At 38.7% G+C, this 15,709-nt stretch overlaps 1 protein-coding gene across 1 annotated transcript in view; it reads left to right on the plus strand.

Annotated features, from left to right (window-relative positions):
- Positions 1-15,709, plus strand: part of Morc1 (MORC family CW-type zinc finger 1) — a 149,807-nt gene that overhangs the window by 91,089 nt on the left and 43,009 nt on the right. Inside the window, exons 18-20 of the mRNA XM_027943185.3 lie at positions 7,113-7,124; positions 10,142-10,191; positions 11,975-12,214. Coding sequence (XP_027798986.2) covers positions 7,113-7,124; positions 10,142-10,191; positions 11,975-12,214 — 302 coding nt within the window. The remainder of the gene's footprint in view (positions 1-7,112; positions 7,125-10,141; positions 10,192-11,974; positions 12,215-15,709) is intronic.

Raw genomic sequence — 15,709 nt, forward strand, 5'->3', positions numbered from 1 at the left:
ATATGGTCATTGCTGAATAGGAGATTCTGAAAGGTCACCTTAGTTCCCCTTCACAAAAATAATCCATCAAACTGTTCAAAAACTCCATTTTGATGCTATCCACCTGATGCTAGCAAGAGGACTCACAATTATCTGATGCCGTGTGTGGATTTACCATGTTTCTGACTGTCATTCAGGAGAAGTGTTCTTAGGATGTGATCTAAGAACAGGTGGGGACGCCAGAAAAGCAGGGCTCTGGTTCTGTTCAGGTGCAGTGTAGACAGGTTCAAGTGTGGACGAGATGCCTCTGGAAGATCAACCTAGCTTATCACTGTGATCCACTGTGTTTATTGCCCATTCTCTCAAATCAGGAGACCATAAGTTTTATGCCATGTATGTTTTGCCCACCTCCACTTCTCTCTTCCTGCCTCCCACTACCAGCTGGGGAACAAGCAACAGAAATGACTTAAACCTGCTCACTTTATTTCATACCCTCTTACATTTCAGCTCTGATGGCAGCTGGCATCCTGATTTGGAAAATAAAGGCGGGGTTAGGTAAATCCAACATCTTTCTGGATCTCAGGCTTTGTGGTTCTAGGTGTTGTGTTACCAATACTCGGGAGAGTAGAGTGATGAGAGGAATGGTACTATTGTAATGGGAGTCCCAGCTTGCACACATCTCACCCAGGTGTAGGGACAAAGTCTGACTTCCACCAGTACCCCCTAAACGCAAATTTAGGATTTGTTTCCCTTTTTTTTTTTTTTGCCTCATTCCAGCCCAATTTGTTCCTAGTCTCACAGGATAAATTCAGACAAAAGGACATAAGAATATTTACAAAGCAACAAACTAATTTATTGCAAATTGTATTTGTTAAAGGAAATAGCCAAGTTCAGTAAACCTAACAGGAGAGGGCAGACTCAAGAGCTATCACCTGTGGTGCCTTTCATAGAGTAAAGGGCTGCCCTCATGCAATTGATAAGCTGTGTCGACAAGTCAAGACCCTCATTATGGGTTGTGCTGCTGAAGGACACATTCCAATCTTTCTTTTTCTGAATAGACGGAGTAATCTGTGCCTGACTCCACTCGGCTACATTCCTCATTACAAGCCGTTTCTATACTGAGTGACAAGTGCCACCTGCTGGCCAAATAAAGCGTGTCTCTTTTCACTGCGTCACTTGATTGCCTGGCTGCTAATTGGCAAATTAACTGGATAATTGTTATTCTGTTTTTCAGTGTATCCAGACAATAACTTAAAAACCTTACAGCAGGTTATAAAACCAGCACCTGCGCATTTGAGGACTTTCTCAGTTTCGAGTCACAATTAGATTTCTCTTCTGCCTTCCATTTTATGACGAGGATGACTGTGCACACAGATTGTAGTTTTAGTTACATTTCATTCAGGATTTTTTTTGGTACTACTTAAAATGCATTTGATACTCCTCATCCCAATGAAAAGACAGATCATAACTTCATTTCCTGAATTAAATTACACTATGTTGACCCCCATTGAATCTAGGTAATGTTACTAAGTATATATTTGTATAATCAGTCAGTTTGTGCAGAGAATACCTTATTGCTTAGGTATCCTCTAGGCCTTTCTGAGTTAATAGTTCCTAATTAATGCTAAGTTGTTATTCCAGTGTTCAGGCTCACTCTAATCTGACACGCCTTGCCTTTCTAGCTTCACTTTCTTCCATTCTGCATGGTGCTTTTCTGAGCTGCTCTGTGTCCACACACCCCCACACCCCCACCCCACTCCCACCCCGTGATCTCCACTTCTACTCTGAGTGCCTTTGTCCCCACCATTCTTGTCTGTCCTGGCTTCTGGTCCTCCCCAGTCCCTCAAGATCCAAAACCAAAATGCCAAACCCTTATGAAATCTTCTATTTTCCTGTCCGAAAAAACATTTCCTTCCTTTCAATTCTTTTCGTCCTGTGTATATGCCCTTCTTAGAGCATGTTTTTACCTTCTACCTGGTATATTATGGCTACTTATGCATCCAGTCCATCTCCTACATTAGACTATAATGGCCCTTTCTTTGAAAATAAAGAATGATTTGGTGGGGGGTGGTGTACTGAGGATTGAACTCAGGGACACTGGGTCACTGAACCACATCCCCAGCCCTATTTTGTATTTTATTTAGAGACAGGGTCTCACTGAGTTGCTTAGTGCCTCACTTTTGCTGAGGCTGGCTTTGAACTGAGATCCTCCTGCCTTAAACTCCCGAGCCACTGGGATTATGGATGTGTGCTACTGTGCCTGACAAGAATGATTTTTTATTCATCTGGGTATTCTCATCAGAACATAGGCCAGGATTTTTCATGTAATACGATTGACCAAACAATGAATGAAGGGTGGAAGGAATAATTTGGTTCATAAAAAATTGGCTTCACAAGACAAACAATTTTTATTTGATCAGATTGGCTGACTATAGGTTGAAACTTACTGACTTTTGCATATATTATTGGAAACTAAAATGTTCTTACATTTGTTCACAATAAAAGAGTTATGTTTGGGATTACAGAGGCTGAATTTGGATTTCATTTGTTATGTTCCCAGCCTTCCCACCAAATGAATATCCCTCATAAAATCCCATGCCTATGGAAAAGGAACTTCAGCAATAGCGTCTGATTCTTTTACAGTGCTTATATGGACTCACAAAAAGAAAAATGAAATGGTATAATCTAGCAATTCCCATGTCGGTTGTTTTAGCAGTAAAATGTAGAGCAAAGGCGGCTTGCTGAACTTTTAGCTGTGTGTTTCAAATTGAAATTGCATATTGAGTACAACTTTGTAATGAAGAATGTGAATACATTTTTCCATTTTAGAGTTTAATCTTTTTAATGCGTCATTATTGTGCAGGATGCCGAGATCTCCGATCTGTGTAACTATAGTGACAGATGCCTTTGAAAACATATTTATTCATCCAGAGTACTTTTCATCCTCCTTACATAAACTGCCATGATCTAAAATTTATGACACCAAAAGACCCTTGTCTTTTTTTTTATTGGTTGTTCAAAACATTACAAAGCTCTTGACATATCATATTTCATACATTAGATTCAAGTGGGTTATGAACTCCCATTTTTACCCCAAATACAGATTGCAGAATCACATCGGTTACACATCCACATTTTTACATAATGCCATATTAGTAACTGTTGTATTCTGCTACCTTTCCTATCCTCTACTATCCCCCCCTCCCCTCCCCTCCCATCTTCTCTCTCTACCCCATCTACTGTAATTCATTTCTCTCCTTGTTTATTTTCCCATTCCCCTCACAACCTCTTATATGAAATTTTGTATAACAATGAGGAAGACCCTTGTCTTGCAACAGGCTATTATACTCATTGTAGTTGAAATATTTCACTTTATTACTTTTGCTACAAAGATCTCATTCCTCTATGGTGATGCATTGCTTTCCCAAGAGGGATAATGCCTCATGTGTTCACACTTGTGGGCCCTGGGTTCACGGCATACCAGATGAGATGGTAAAAGAATTGATGATGATTAACGAGTCCAGAAGTCCCCCGAAGGCAAGCATCAGGTGCTGCTCCTCTTCTCTGTGCTTCCCACCACCACCACATCTGGCTCCGTGCTGGGCAAGTAAGTACCTAGCAGAAGCTGTTCCACTTCTCAGTTCAAATTGCTTGTCTAAATTCTTTCTTACTCATCCCTTCTCAAGTAGTTGATGTCACACTTCCTTGACAAAAGAACATTTTTAGTTCACTAAAAGAAACCCAGACAGCCCCAGTGTTAGTGTGACATCATAGCAGCCTGGCTTTTGTGGCATGGTGTGGTTCAGGGAGCCCAAGATATTCTGTCTCTGGTTTCATAAGTCATCTTTTTTTCCTGGAGATGGGGACTGAGGAATACTGTTCACTGTCTGCTCCTGCCTTTCATGGAAGTGACTAAACACTGCTGCTCAAGGCCAAAATGAGTCTGAGTCCAGAGGGGACACAGCCTTTTTCTGAGAAGGTCAGAAACAGCTTTGACAGGGGCCAGCAGTCATGCCACAATACATCCCTGTCTGCATGCCTCACATTCCTGCTCACATCAACAGAGACAGAGAGGGGGAGAGAGGTTCCGGTATGTTGCCTGAAATTGTTTTCACTGGAGAGAATATTGATTTGGATTTTAATGCAAATACACCTGTTTGATCTCTGCTCCACAAAAACTCCTTGAGCACCTGAACTATGTGTCCAACCAATTCTCAGCGAGTGTGCATGCCAAGCAAGGAATCTCAGGCTCCCTGGTATCCTGGATATACTTCAGGGCCTGTTTTCTGACTGCTGAGTAAAATACAGGTATTTGGCTTCCTTCTAAAGCAAGCTACTCCCCAGCATGCCTGTGTCCTCCCACTCTGAGCTTGAATCTTGTTTGTCCTAATTTCTCCTCTTACTCAGGACCCAGCTTTGCATTTTGAATTCATTTCAGGAAAGTGGACTTCATGGTTTCTGTTTCAGTTTTGAACTTAAACCCCTTTCATCACATCCGTGATTTACCATTGTTAAATCTTTGTCTCCTGGTAATTTATGGTTCCTTCCTCTGGCCCAACTCTATAGGACTAAGTGAAATTCAAAACTCAGGTCCTGTTTTCCACCTTGAATCTTGCCGATGTGTCTTTAAGACTCCCATTCCTTTGGCTGGTCTTCCCTGACCAGCTCCAGCCTCCTATGCAGGTGGGAAGACTGCGGACAAATGAGAGGTTTTCATATACCCCTAGAGAATAGCCAGTGTTCGTCCATGACCTTTGTTCTACAGTGGTCTAGAATCATCTTTTTCCTGTTCAATAGAATCTCAAGAAGGCCCTCTAGATATGAGCTAAGACCACTGTTAATAATTCCTAGCATTTTAAGATAACTAAGTATTGTTTAAAATACTTCAGAACCAGGGCAAATCTAAGTCTGGTTTTTGTAGGCTTTTATATCATATTGGGGACCACTATTTTAAAAAAAAGAAAACATAGCATTATAAATACAAAGTTGTGCTAGGATCATGAAAGAAGTTCGTCTAGGGGAGGGGTACTGAAGTTTAGCTTCATTTGCTTCATGTTGCATCTGCCATTTGTTTCTAAATATGCAATACAATTTGATTGCCATGGGATATTTTAATGTACAAAGCAAAGACTTATCATAATTCTAATTCCCTTTCTTCTTTCCAGTTTCTCCCTCAAGATTTCCATAATTCTGTATATTTTTGGTGAATTTTAAAACTACCTGAATGATTATTATCACTCGACATGTCACATAGATGGAGGAGCTTAAATGAGAAGGCTGAATGGAAGCATTAAATACTAGCACTTAGAATGTGACCCTGTAAAAGGTGCTCTAAATGTACTGACTTATTTAATCCTGATGATGGTCGTATGGTTGTTTGATTCCTGTTTTATAAATGAGGAAGCTGAGACACAGGGAAGTAATTTGCCAAAGATAGAGTTAGGAACTGCAGAGCCCTGATTTCAACAAGTGCACTCTGACTCCAGACCCAGCCCTCCTGCACTAAACTCTATTTCCTCTCTGGATAAGGTCACATAAACAACTAGGAATAAAAGTAGATTTTACACATATGATTAATTTTAATTCGCAGCTGTTTAAACTACTGTGTTCTTCTTTGTTCACTTCAGATTGATACTTTTTCTGGGTAGGGAAAATTGAAAACAGCTAATACTAATTATATATATATATATATATATATATATATATATATATATATATATATATATTTTTTTTTTTTTTTTTTTTTTTTTTTTTGAGGAGCTCTGTGAATAGTAGGCAGATTTGGAGAGCAGAGTGGTCACTTTGGAAAGCTGTGCAGAAGGAGTGATGCTCAGGAGCTCGTTGAAGGAGGAAGAAGTAGCAGGAGGCAGTGACAGCACTGGCCTGGTGTCAGGGTACCTGGTTTCAGGTCCTGACTGTGTAGTGTATAAGTTGAGTGACCTCAGGTCTGTCTAATGTGTCTAGTCCTCCATCATTAAATCACCCCCACCCCCAGCTCTGTAGAAAAAAGAGGATTAGGCTAGACACTTGCAAGGACCCACCCAAATTTTAGAACCTATGAGCACTGGTTGCACATCTCCTATCCTAAGCTATTATTTTAAAAATATCTATGGTTATTAGTATTATTTTGAATGCAAATGTGAGAATAATGGAGGAGGGCAGATTGTTATTTAATTATAGTACACAATTATGTGGATTCCCCTTTACTCTAGTTCTTACCTCTAGGGTGAAGGATGCATGGAAGTAAAACCAGATGTTCTCCTGCATATGCACTGGAGTTTGTATTATAGGCAAGGAATTCTGAAAGAAAAAGAAAATTGAATCTGGGCATTTATATAGGACAGTGGCAGTCCTCACACTATTTTGCTCTTTGGAAGGAGCCTGGGCTTTTACTCTTATTATATGGAGTAAAAATAAGTTTTTCCAGGGTGAGATAAGACCAGCTTCTGCAGCTTTACAGCAAAGGTGCATCTCTATGGTCCCAGATCCTATCCCTCCCTTAGAATGTAAGCACACCCTCCAGAGACCACTGTCCCCAGGGAAGTCCCCCAGGTGCTGTCTCACTGATAATCAGTCATACATTAAGTTCCAGGATCCATTCCTTTTAGCCCAGGTCTCAAGTTCAGTAAAATGGAATCAGAAAGTACTAACTGCAGAAACACAGAAGTATTCTCTCTATAGTCCCACACAGCATGGGTATAGAATTAGAAAGGAGAATCTCCAAGGCTGTGAATCTAAGATTATTGGACCATCTGTTTAAGAACAACTTCACATGTTTGTAGAAAAGCAGATTCCTGGATCTACACCACATGGACTGAACAAAGATCTCTAGAGCTGCAATTTCAAAATCCGGATTTCTGCCTCTTTCTCTAAATCGTTCACCACAGATATTTCCCTTTCATTCCTGGCTAAAGGATTCCTCAGTTTTTCCTGCTCCAGAGACAGTTCATTTTATGCAGCTTTCACTGATTCAGTTTGAGATTTACAGGTCTTTTTGAACCTGTAAAGAAATGTAATAGTTTTGTCGAAAGAGTTTATGACAGTCATTTAAAAATAACAGTGATATTTGCAAAATTTCCAGGGTAATTATTCTTTTTTGATATTTGAAAAGATGATGATGATGATAAAAAAAGACACTATCATTAGTAAACAGCTACTCATTAAGTAACTGAGACAGAATTTGAAGTAGATTAACTGTTGACAGATTTCTATTTTGCAAAATGCAATCAAAGATGTAAAAATGTATTCCTCAAATTTAAAAATGTGATTTAAAAAAAAAAACTGCACGTTAAAAATTATAGGCCAACCCCCAAACCAATCCTGAATATCATCATCTATTAGCAGAAATATATTTAGATGAAAACTCCATTTCTAATTGGAATCAAAGAACAAATTTTTAGGTAAACTTTTTAACTTTTTTTTTATTAAGGTCAACTTCATATACTACACTTAACATGCAAATTTATTTTAGTGCACTAATTATATATGTATTCCTATGTCCTATGTCAACAGAAGGTGTTTCAATTAAAAAAAAACTTTTTTTTTTTTTGTATTTTGCTTTGGTCTGTTGTCTTCCATTCTGCTGCATTATTTAGTTAAGTATGCAAATATGTTTTTACTACTAATATCTGGGCTTTGTGCTAAATCCATTTGGGTTTTATAACTTAAAGGTTCTCATTTAGACCACTTAAACATAAGTTTTAGTACTGGTAAACACTGAGAAGTATCATATTATCTGATCAGACAGTGGAATAAAAATGTATAGTCATTAGGAAAAATAAAAAAAGGAAAATGTAATCTATCATTACCACCCAGCTAATCCATTCAAGTGGATTAGTTCACTGATTGTGTTAAGGCTCTCATAGCCCAATCATTTCACCTCTGACTCTCTTGCATTGTCTCACACTTGAGTTTTGGGAGGACACCTTATATCTAAACCATAACAAAGGGATGAAGAAGCTCTATAAGTACTAAAAGAGAAAGAATGCTAGGAAATATCTTTAAGTGAAAAAGTAGGGTGTGGACTGTGTACATAATACACTATAATTTTTCCCTACCCCCAAAATGGGGAAATTTACATGTAAGTACACATATAAGTATATAATGTATAAACAAATCTCTGGAAAGATAAACTAGAAAGTGGTAGCAGTGGTTATGTGTTGGTGGACTATGAGCTGGGTAAATGCAAAACACAGTGGTAAGGAAATTTCTTTTTAATGTACTTTTAAAATGTATGTTGTCCCAATGTAAATATGTTATCTACATAAACATCTAAAAAGGAACAATGGCATGAGGGCATAGATGATAAACAGTTAATTGGGCAATTGGGGTAAGTATTTGGTGTGGATAATTTTTAAACTGAGATTGAAAGGGCGAGTGGAATTTGACAAAAGGACAGGCTTGCTAAGGCCATCCCAGGACGAGGAAATGGATTATTCAGAAGCAGGACAGCATGAAAGTGGGCTGTAAAAATGTAATTGGGCCTTCAGTGCATGAGGGCAACTTGGTGGAGGTGGGTGGGGGATGATTCAGAAGAGGATTTCAAAAGCCCACCTGCAACTGTTTGAAAACAGTTCGTGTGTTGTGCCAGGTGCTGTTAGTTCCACTCAGTAACCCTGCACTGACTGTGTATGCCATTCCTTGTACCATAGAGTGAGTCTCTACCCTCCAGACTTGTGGTACTCCATCCCAACTGTACATTAGAATCCTTTGGAGAACATGTGAAAGGACTAAGCCAGGCCCCACCCCACATAATTAAATGAAAGTTTCTGATTGTAAGGACATGGCATCGTTTTTCTTTTTTAAAGGCGTATCAGTTGATTCTAATAATATGCATCCAATTTTGAGAATGTTGCTCTTCTCTGCCATTCTCCATCTTCTCTCTCATCCTCTTTATTTTAATGAAAGGAATAACATGGTATATAAAATGGTTGTGGCATGGGGCTAGAGAAATCACTGAACTGGAAGCAGGAAAAGAGGGGATAGGCCTTTAGAAAGGGTGTTGACTTGAGGTTACTGAAAGATTTTGAATTTATAAAAGACTTAAGTGCAGAAATTCACTGATTAGGTATGGGGTGTTGTCTTGATGAACCAAGACAAACTGGGGCCTCTAGTGTGGTTGTCTCAGTGTTTGGTGATGCTGTTAATCGAGAGGGAAGTCAAATTAGGAAGTACTGATTGGGGTGAGTGCATATGCAGAGGTGATATAATGAATTCAGTTTGGAAGTATTGCCTTGAAGCTACCTGCAGGTGTAAGGTACCACTTAGAGGCATTTGAATCTAAGAACACAGAAAAAGACACTATTTCAAAATCTATACAGGCAAACTGCATCAGAAAATTTTTCAACAGAGCATATCCAAATCTTAATTAGAACTGGGACTCCAATTTATGAGGTAAGGTACTTACAAGAGTGAGGTAAATGGTCTCTCCTGGAGAATCCGGACATGGAGCTGGACACCACGATGAAGTTTGTGGCCCAGGAAAGGACAAGGGGCATGTCAGAAAGGAAGTACAAGCAGACACCTAACTAGAATCTCACAAGAGCAGAAGACCTGGGCCCAGAGGGCAGGGTCTGCACTACTCCTAAACGATCTTGATCACATCCAAATATTTAAAGGGAGTTCCTTTTTTGGAGAGGGCAACTACCTGCCTGTTCCCTCGCTGTGCTTCAGAGTACAGGGCTAACAATGGATGCTGAAGATACAGCAGCATTTCTGTTAGTAGGAAAACAGGTAGAGTGAGTTTACCCTCGGAGTCCATTGAATCTCAGATCCAGATCTCTGAGCCAGAGAGAGCCGCTGTCAGAGGTCAGGAGTCACTACAGACCCTGGGTCCTACAGGTGGGGAACAGAGGGCCTCAACAAAGGGAAGACAAGGGATGCAGAGGCTGGACAGAGGGAGAGTATCACACAGACACCCCAAAGTTACTCACAAGACATTTAACCTTCAATGTTTGAACAAACCATCTGATTGTTTTATAATAGTCATTACTAATCAGGACAGCGTTGCAGTACATCTAAAGTGTTACACGTGGGGTGTGTATCTTGACACTTCTTTCACAAATAAGAAATACTGAATTACTATAATAAGCCAATTGAAAGTTATTTTTATTTAAATCTGTCTTATTGATTTTTCCCCCATAAAAGCTTAGATTTATACCAGCGAGTAGGATTGCTGAGTTCACTCCCACCTGCCTTACTTCAACACTTAAGGTGAGTACTTAAAGTAGGTGAGAGCCACTTTTTGTCATATTTTCCATGTGAAAGATGAGTCTTATCAAGGGCCAAATGTTATATGAGATTCAGAGAGTGAAGCACTTAGATTTAATGCCATTGTTTGTGTTTTTTTTAAAGATTGATATCTGTTTATTAGGAGAAACTTACAAAATAAAACATAAACAAAATTTAAGTCACCAATAATTTTACTGCCTGAGCATGATGACCATTTAAAATATTTTAATGTATTTCTTTCCAAGATTGTGTGTGTACGTGTGCATGTGGGAGAGAGAGAGAGAGAGAGAGAGAGAGAGAGAGAGAGAGAGAGAGAGATGGGGGAGGGAGGAGGAGAAGAGAGAGAGATTCAGTCCATGGATGTACATTTGTTTAGAAATTTGTTGTATATATTGTATATACAATTCCTACATTCTTTCTTGTATTTGATAAATGTCATATAGTATCATATTTCTCAAATGTCTATTATCTAAAATTTAAAATTCAGAGAACGTTTTGAACCTTAGAGCTTCTTTAAGAAAAATATTTATAAAGTCTTAGAGCCTCTTAGTCTTATCAGCCACACACACACACAAATATACAAAAAAACTCTTTGCAATTTTAATTATTAATACTTCTAAACAGGCAGGTGATGAGATTGAGAAGCCCCAGCCAACCTTTAAATAGATAGATAGATATATGTAAATATTTATGTCTTTGGTTTCTTCACTATTCAAGTTAAAAACTGGAAACTTGTTGCAGAGTGTCTTTTTTTTTTTTCTTTCTGTTTTCTTTATTTGCTTCTTCTGCTTCTGTATCAAGGAGTCAGGAACTGATAGAGTGTTTTAATACAAACTCACAATACAGTTCCTCTTATAGGAATTTTCTTAAAATCACTACATAGCTAAATTGCACAACCAGGCTCAGAATCTACTGACTTTACTTATACTAAATTATCATCATAGTCTGAGAGTTAGATCAGGAACAGGATTTTCCTGAAGTGGAGAACAGGAAAAATCATTTGCCAGTGACTGGCCATGAGAAATAAGTTCCTAATGTGTTGGCAAAATATTAATAAAAACCTACAATAATAATATACTCTCATGCCTTAAGATTTTACCTAAATATAAACAAAGTAGTATATACAACTGTAATGCGACTTTACTAAGTGTGGGTGGTTTATATGAAGGAAAATAAGAGCTGAACACTTACTTGAGCCCTCCCAATGTTGAGGAGAGGGTTCACTGAGCAGTAGTGGGTAATGATACGCTTAGAAACTCTACAGTGTCCCTCGTGCTACACTCTTTAGTCTTCTACTAGTTACTTTTGGCTTCTTATAGGAGAGAACAAACTCTCAGGAGCAGGCACATATAGACTAGTTCTCTCAGCAAGTGTGTCCTCCATTGGTTGAAGCCACAGCCAGGAAGGTGCAAGAAGCAGGATGTGAGATGGAATAGGGATGGGGACCGTCTTGCATGCACCAGGGAGCCAACAACAAGTAAATCTTTGTGGGAGAAAGACAGAATGTAGTATGCTCTCAATCGGAGGTCTTCTGCAGCCTCAAAATCAGACCTCTTGGTTCAGCCCTGCTCTGCAGCTATTTCTGAATCAAATTCTTAATGAGTTATTACAGCAGTGTACACCTGCTAAAGTTGACTAAGCCTTTGATTTTTAAATGTTTTGTTAGCCACAAGAAATATCACCTACTGTAATATTAGGGAAATGGCAATTGATTATAAAGAAGCTGGCTACCAAAAAAATAAAAACATGCTTTTTGTTCTTCAAGGAAAATACCAAAACTCAGAAAATCAGACCTTCAGGTGTTGATTTGAAGCATGAATCTCTTTCACCCATTGAGCTTTCAGTCGGTCAAAGAAGCCAAAAAAGAAACACAGAACATACAGACTCTGATGTAGAGTATGTTTCGGATTATAAAATTATGAAAAAGTCTGTGCAAAAGAAGATGAAACCCCTACAGCAGAGACATATGGTGCCAGAAAACATCCAATTAGCTGAGAGACCTCAGGTATTTTTTTCTTTTTTCTTATTCATAAAATGGATAACAATTCACTTGTTCTGGAAATAGCATTAGCTAAAGGTTTTTGCTTCATTTTCACATTTTTTTAAAGCACTCTAATTATAGGATATACATTGCAATCTGTGATTTCTGGACAGGGTCCCAATTTCTATTTTTTTCCCTCCTGTATTTTCTGTTTTGGGAGAAAAGTCAGGTTGTTAATATCAGCACAGTGTCTGGAGAACTCAGCCAAGTGGAGGCCCCCAAAGAATGCCTGGGTGGGCAAAGGATTATAGATCTCTATTTAAGAAAGAAATATTCATATAGAACAAACCTTAAGTTTTAGGATTTTGCATTCAAAACATTATAGGAAAAATGCTTAGCTAAAACATATAGGTTGTTACTCCTGTAGTCTAGGTTCTAGGAAATGCAGTATTACCAGGTACAATAGCATGTACCTATAATCCCAGCAACTTGAAGAACTGAGGAAGGAGGATTACAGGTTTGAGGCCAACCTGGGCAACCCAGAGAGACTCTGTATCAAAAATTTTTCAAAGAGCTGGAATGCAGCTCTGTGGTAGAATGCCCCTGAGTTCAATCTGAAAGGAAGGAAGGTAGGAAGGAAGGAAGGGAGGGAAGGAGGGAGGGAAAAGTAGGGAGGGAGGGAGGGAGGGAGGGAAGAGAGGAAAGGAGGGAGGGGGAAGGGAGGGAGGGAGAGAGGGATATAAGGTCAATTTACAACTGTGTTGCTACTGATTTTAACAATTGTACCTCCCCAGAATTCCTCTGTTTTCACATGAGCTTGTTTCTTTTAGAATAATCACAATACATTCATTCTTACAATGTTACTATTATTTAATTCATTTTTGAGAATTTCCCCTAAGATTCTGTTTATAATAATAATAATGCCTACAATCAAATAGGCATTTACCCTGTGATCTTTCAGTGCTGAAAGATTATAAACATTATCTTACTCATTTTCATTTTGTATCTTTCATAAGCCAAAATTTATTGTCTAGGTTATCTACCTTGTTTATCATTTTTGGCTTCTAATGCCTTTTAACTATTTCCAGAATTTAAATTCACCCATAAAGGGCAGCTATGGGCCACCATGGCAGATACATGAATTGCCATAGGTTCACACAAATTGCGGTAGGCTCTCTGAAAACAGTGTAAATTTATCTGATAAGAAAATATCTACTGAGCTTCTGCCCTGGGTAGACACAGCATTAAGCACGGTGGGAGACAAGATATTTTGGGCATGGTTCTTTCAAAAGGAATTATTTTTGAACAATAGTTACTTTACTATCTCACACATTCCTTTGTTCTGTCTTTTGGCAAATAGTGTTCAGACTCTTTTTGAAAATCTTTACCCCCTGAAGAAGTCTTTTCTTATTCTCTTTTTGAGTAGCTCATCCTCTTAAAATATTTGAAATCCATTTCCCTGTAATTTGGAATTTTTGGTCCTTCATCTTTCTTGAAACTATAGGAGCCAAGCTGAACTTGTTTATCTATAGAATTTTATTTTTTCTGTGACTCTGAATTATCTGTCATATTTGAATATGTGGGTTCATACAGTCAGTAGGTATTTACTCAGTCCTTGCTGTGTTCAAAGTACTGCATGTTTATAATAGAAAAGGTGGTTTAATCGTATCTCCTTTAACCTTGAATTCCAGAAAAACTCATTAGCTGTGCATTTCAAGATCTTTGTATTTGGGAGCTTATTTTGTATACATGTTGTATGTTTTAAAAACACATAATAGATTGAGAAGTAGAGAGTTTGCCCAAGTATTAAAACAACACACTTTGGACTTTAGATAGAGGGATTAACTTAGTCTAGTATGTGTGTGTATATATATATATACACATATGTAAAACTACACAAAGTAAATACATTTCCACAGTGTATATACATGTATATTTATATACACACTTTGTGTACCTTTATGTATTTATTTATACACACATGTGATGTTATTATGTTCTACTCAGTGTATCACCTTGGAAGGGGATTCAACTGTAAACAAAGCCACATATAGTTCTGACTCTCATCAAACACAGTCTGATGATAAAGACAAATAATTCAGTAATTATTTGAATTACAAATGTAAATTGCAACTGTGGCAGCAGAATCCCCGCCCCCCCACCACTAACCTCCCCCAAGATAAAGTCCCAGCCTGGCCTCAAACTGCTGGGCTCAAGTGATCCTCTTACCTCAGCCTCCCAAGTAGCTGGGACTAGAGGCATGTGCCACCATACCTATTTGTGGCAGTTTTTAGGACACAATAGCACAAGTGCTAATAATGGGGGATTCAACTGTATCTGACAGGAGAGTGATAGCTTCCCAGAAAAAAAAAAAAAAAAATGATTCCTAAGATTTTAGGATTGAATTCCAATTAAATTGGTATCAAAAGAGGAAGAACATTTCCAAACAATGCAAACAGCATTTGTTAAAGAGGGACACCATGATGAATACCAAGTGTTAAGACATGCAGTGGCAGGACAGAGAGATGGAAAGGGGATGTGTAGGGAATAACTGAAACCATACAAGTCCTGTGGGCCTTGAGAAAGAAGATTTGCATCGATTCCCAAAGCAGTGGGAGGCCATGGGGAAGCTTCATGCAGGGGAGTGGTGTGACCATATTTTCCTTTAGAAAAGTTTGCTTTGGCTCAGTTAGGAAGTAAGGTTATTAGAGAGCAGAGGTGTTGAGAAAAGCACTCTCATGCCATGCAGTCTTTTGACCCCTGCTTGGCCACCTAATAATGGACCTTAAGCCTGGGGCATTTCCTTACCAAGAGATAAAGAGCCCACACAGTGTGCTCTAGTCTTATCTCCTTGTGTGGGAATATCCTTCTCTGTTGCAAGCCCAATGTATGCTCTCTGTTTAAGTGTTTGTTTCACAAGATCAACCCCACTACTACATTTGTCTTTCTTGGGGAGGAGAAGGGGCTACTGCAGCAAGAAAGGAATTTGTGTAGGCAATTTCCCTGCCTTGGCTACCAGGGTTCCTACTGGCACAGGGGAATGATGCACACTACTGAAGCTAATTTTGCTCTCTTCTTTCTCCGTGAGTAAGACATTTTTTTTCCATCTAGAACTTGACTGCATTGTTTCCTTTGGAAATTCCAAAATGGAAAGTGTTTAGAGTACTCGCAAGAGATTGACAACCAGTGCATGGTATTCTGCTTAAAATTTATGCTTAATAAGAGTCATTAGGGCAGAGCAGCTAGGAGGCTTTAATAGAGAAATAAAGGTAGCACAGCCTAGGACGATGGTTGTTATGCTTTGTATGTGAAATGTTCCCCGAAAAGCTCGTGGGTGAGACAATGCAAGAAGGTTTAGAGGACAAGTGACTGGATTATAAGAGCCTTAATCCAATTGGTGAATTAATACCCTGATGGGGATTAACTGAGTGGTAACTAAAGGCAGATAGGTTGTGACTAGAAGAGGTGGTCCCTGGTTGGTGTGCCCTTGATGTATATAAATTTGTGTCTGGTGAGTCT

This window comes from Marmota flaviventris, chromosome 8 (assembly GCF_047511675.1).
Source record: "Marmota flaviventris isolate mMarFla1 chromosome 8, mMarFla1.hap1, whole genome shotgun sequence".
In the NCBI taxonomy this organism is placed as follows: domain Eukaryota; kingdom Metazoa; phylum Chordata; class Mammalia; order Rodentia; family Sciuridae; genus Marmota; species Marmota flaviventris.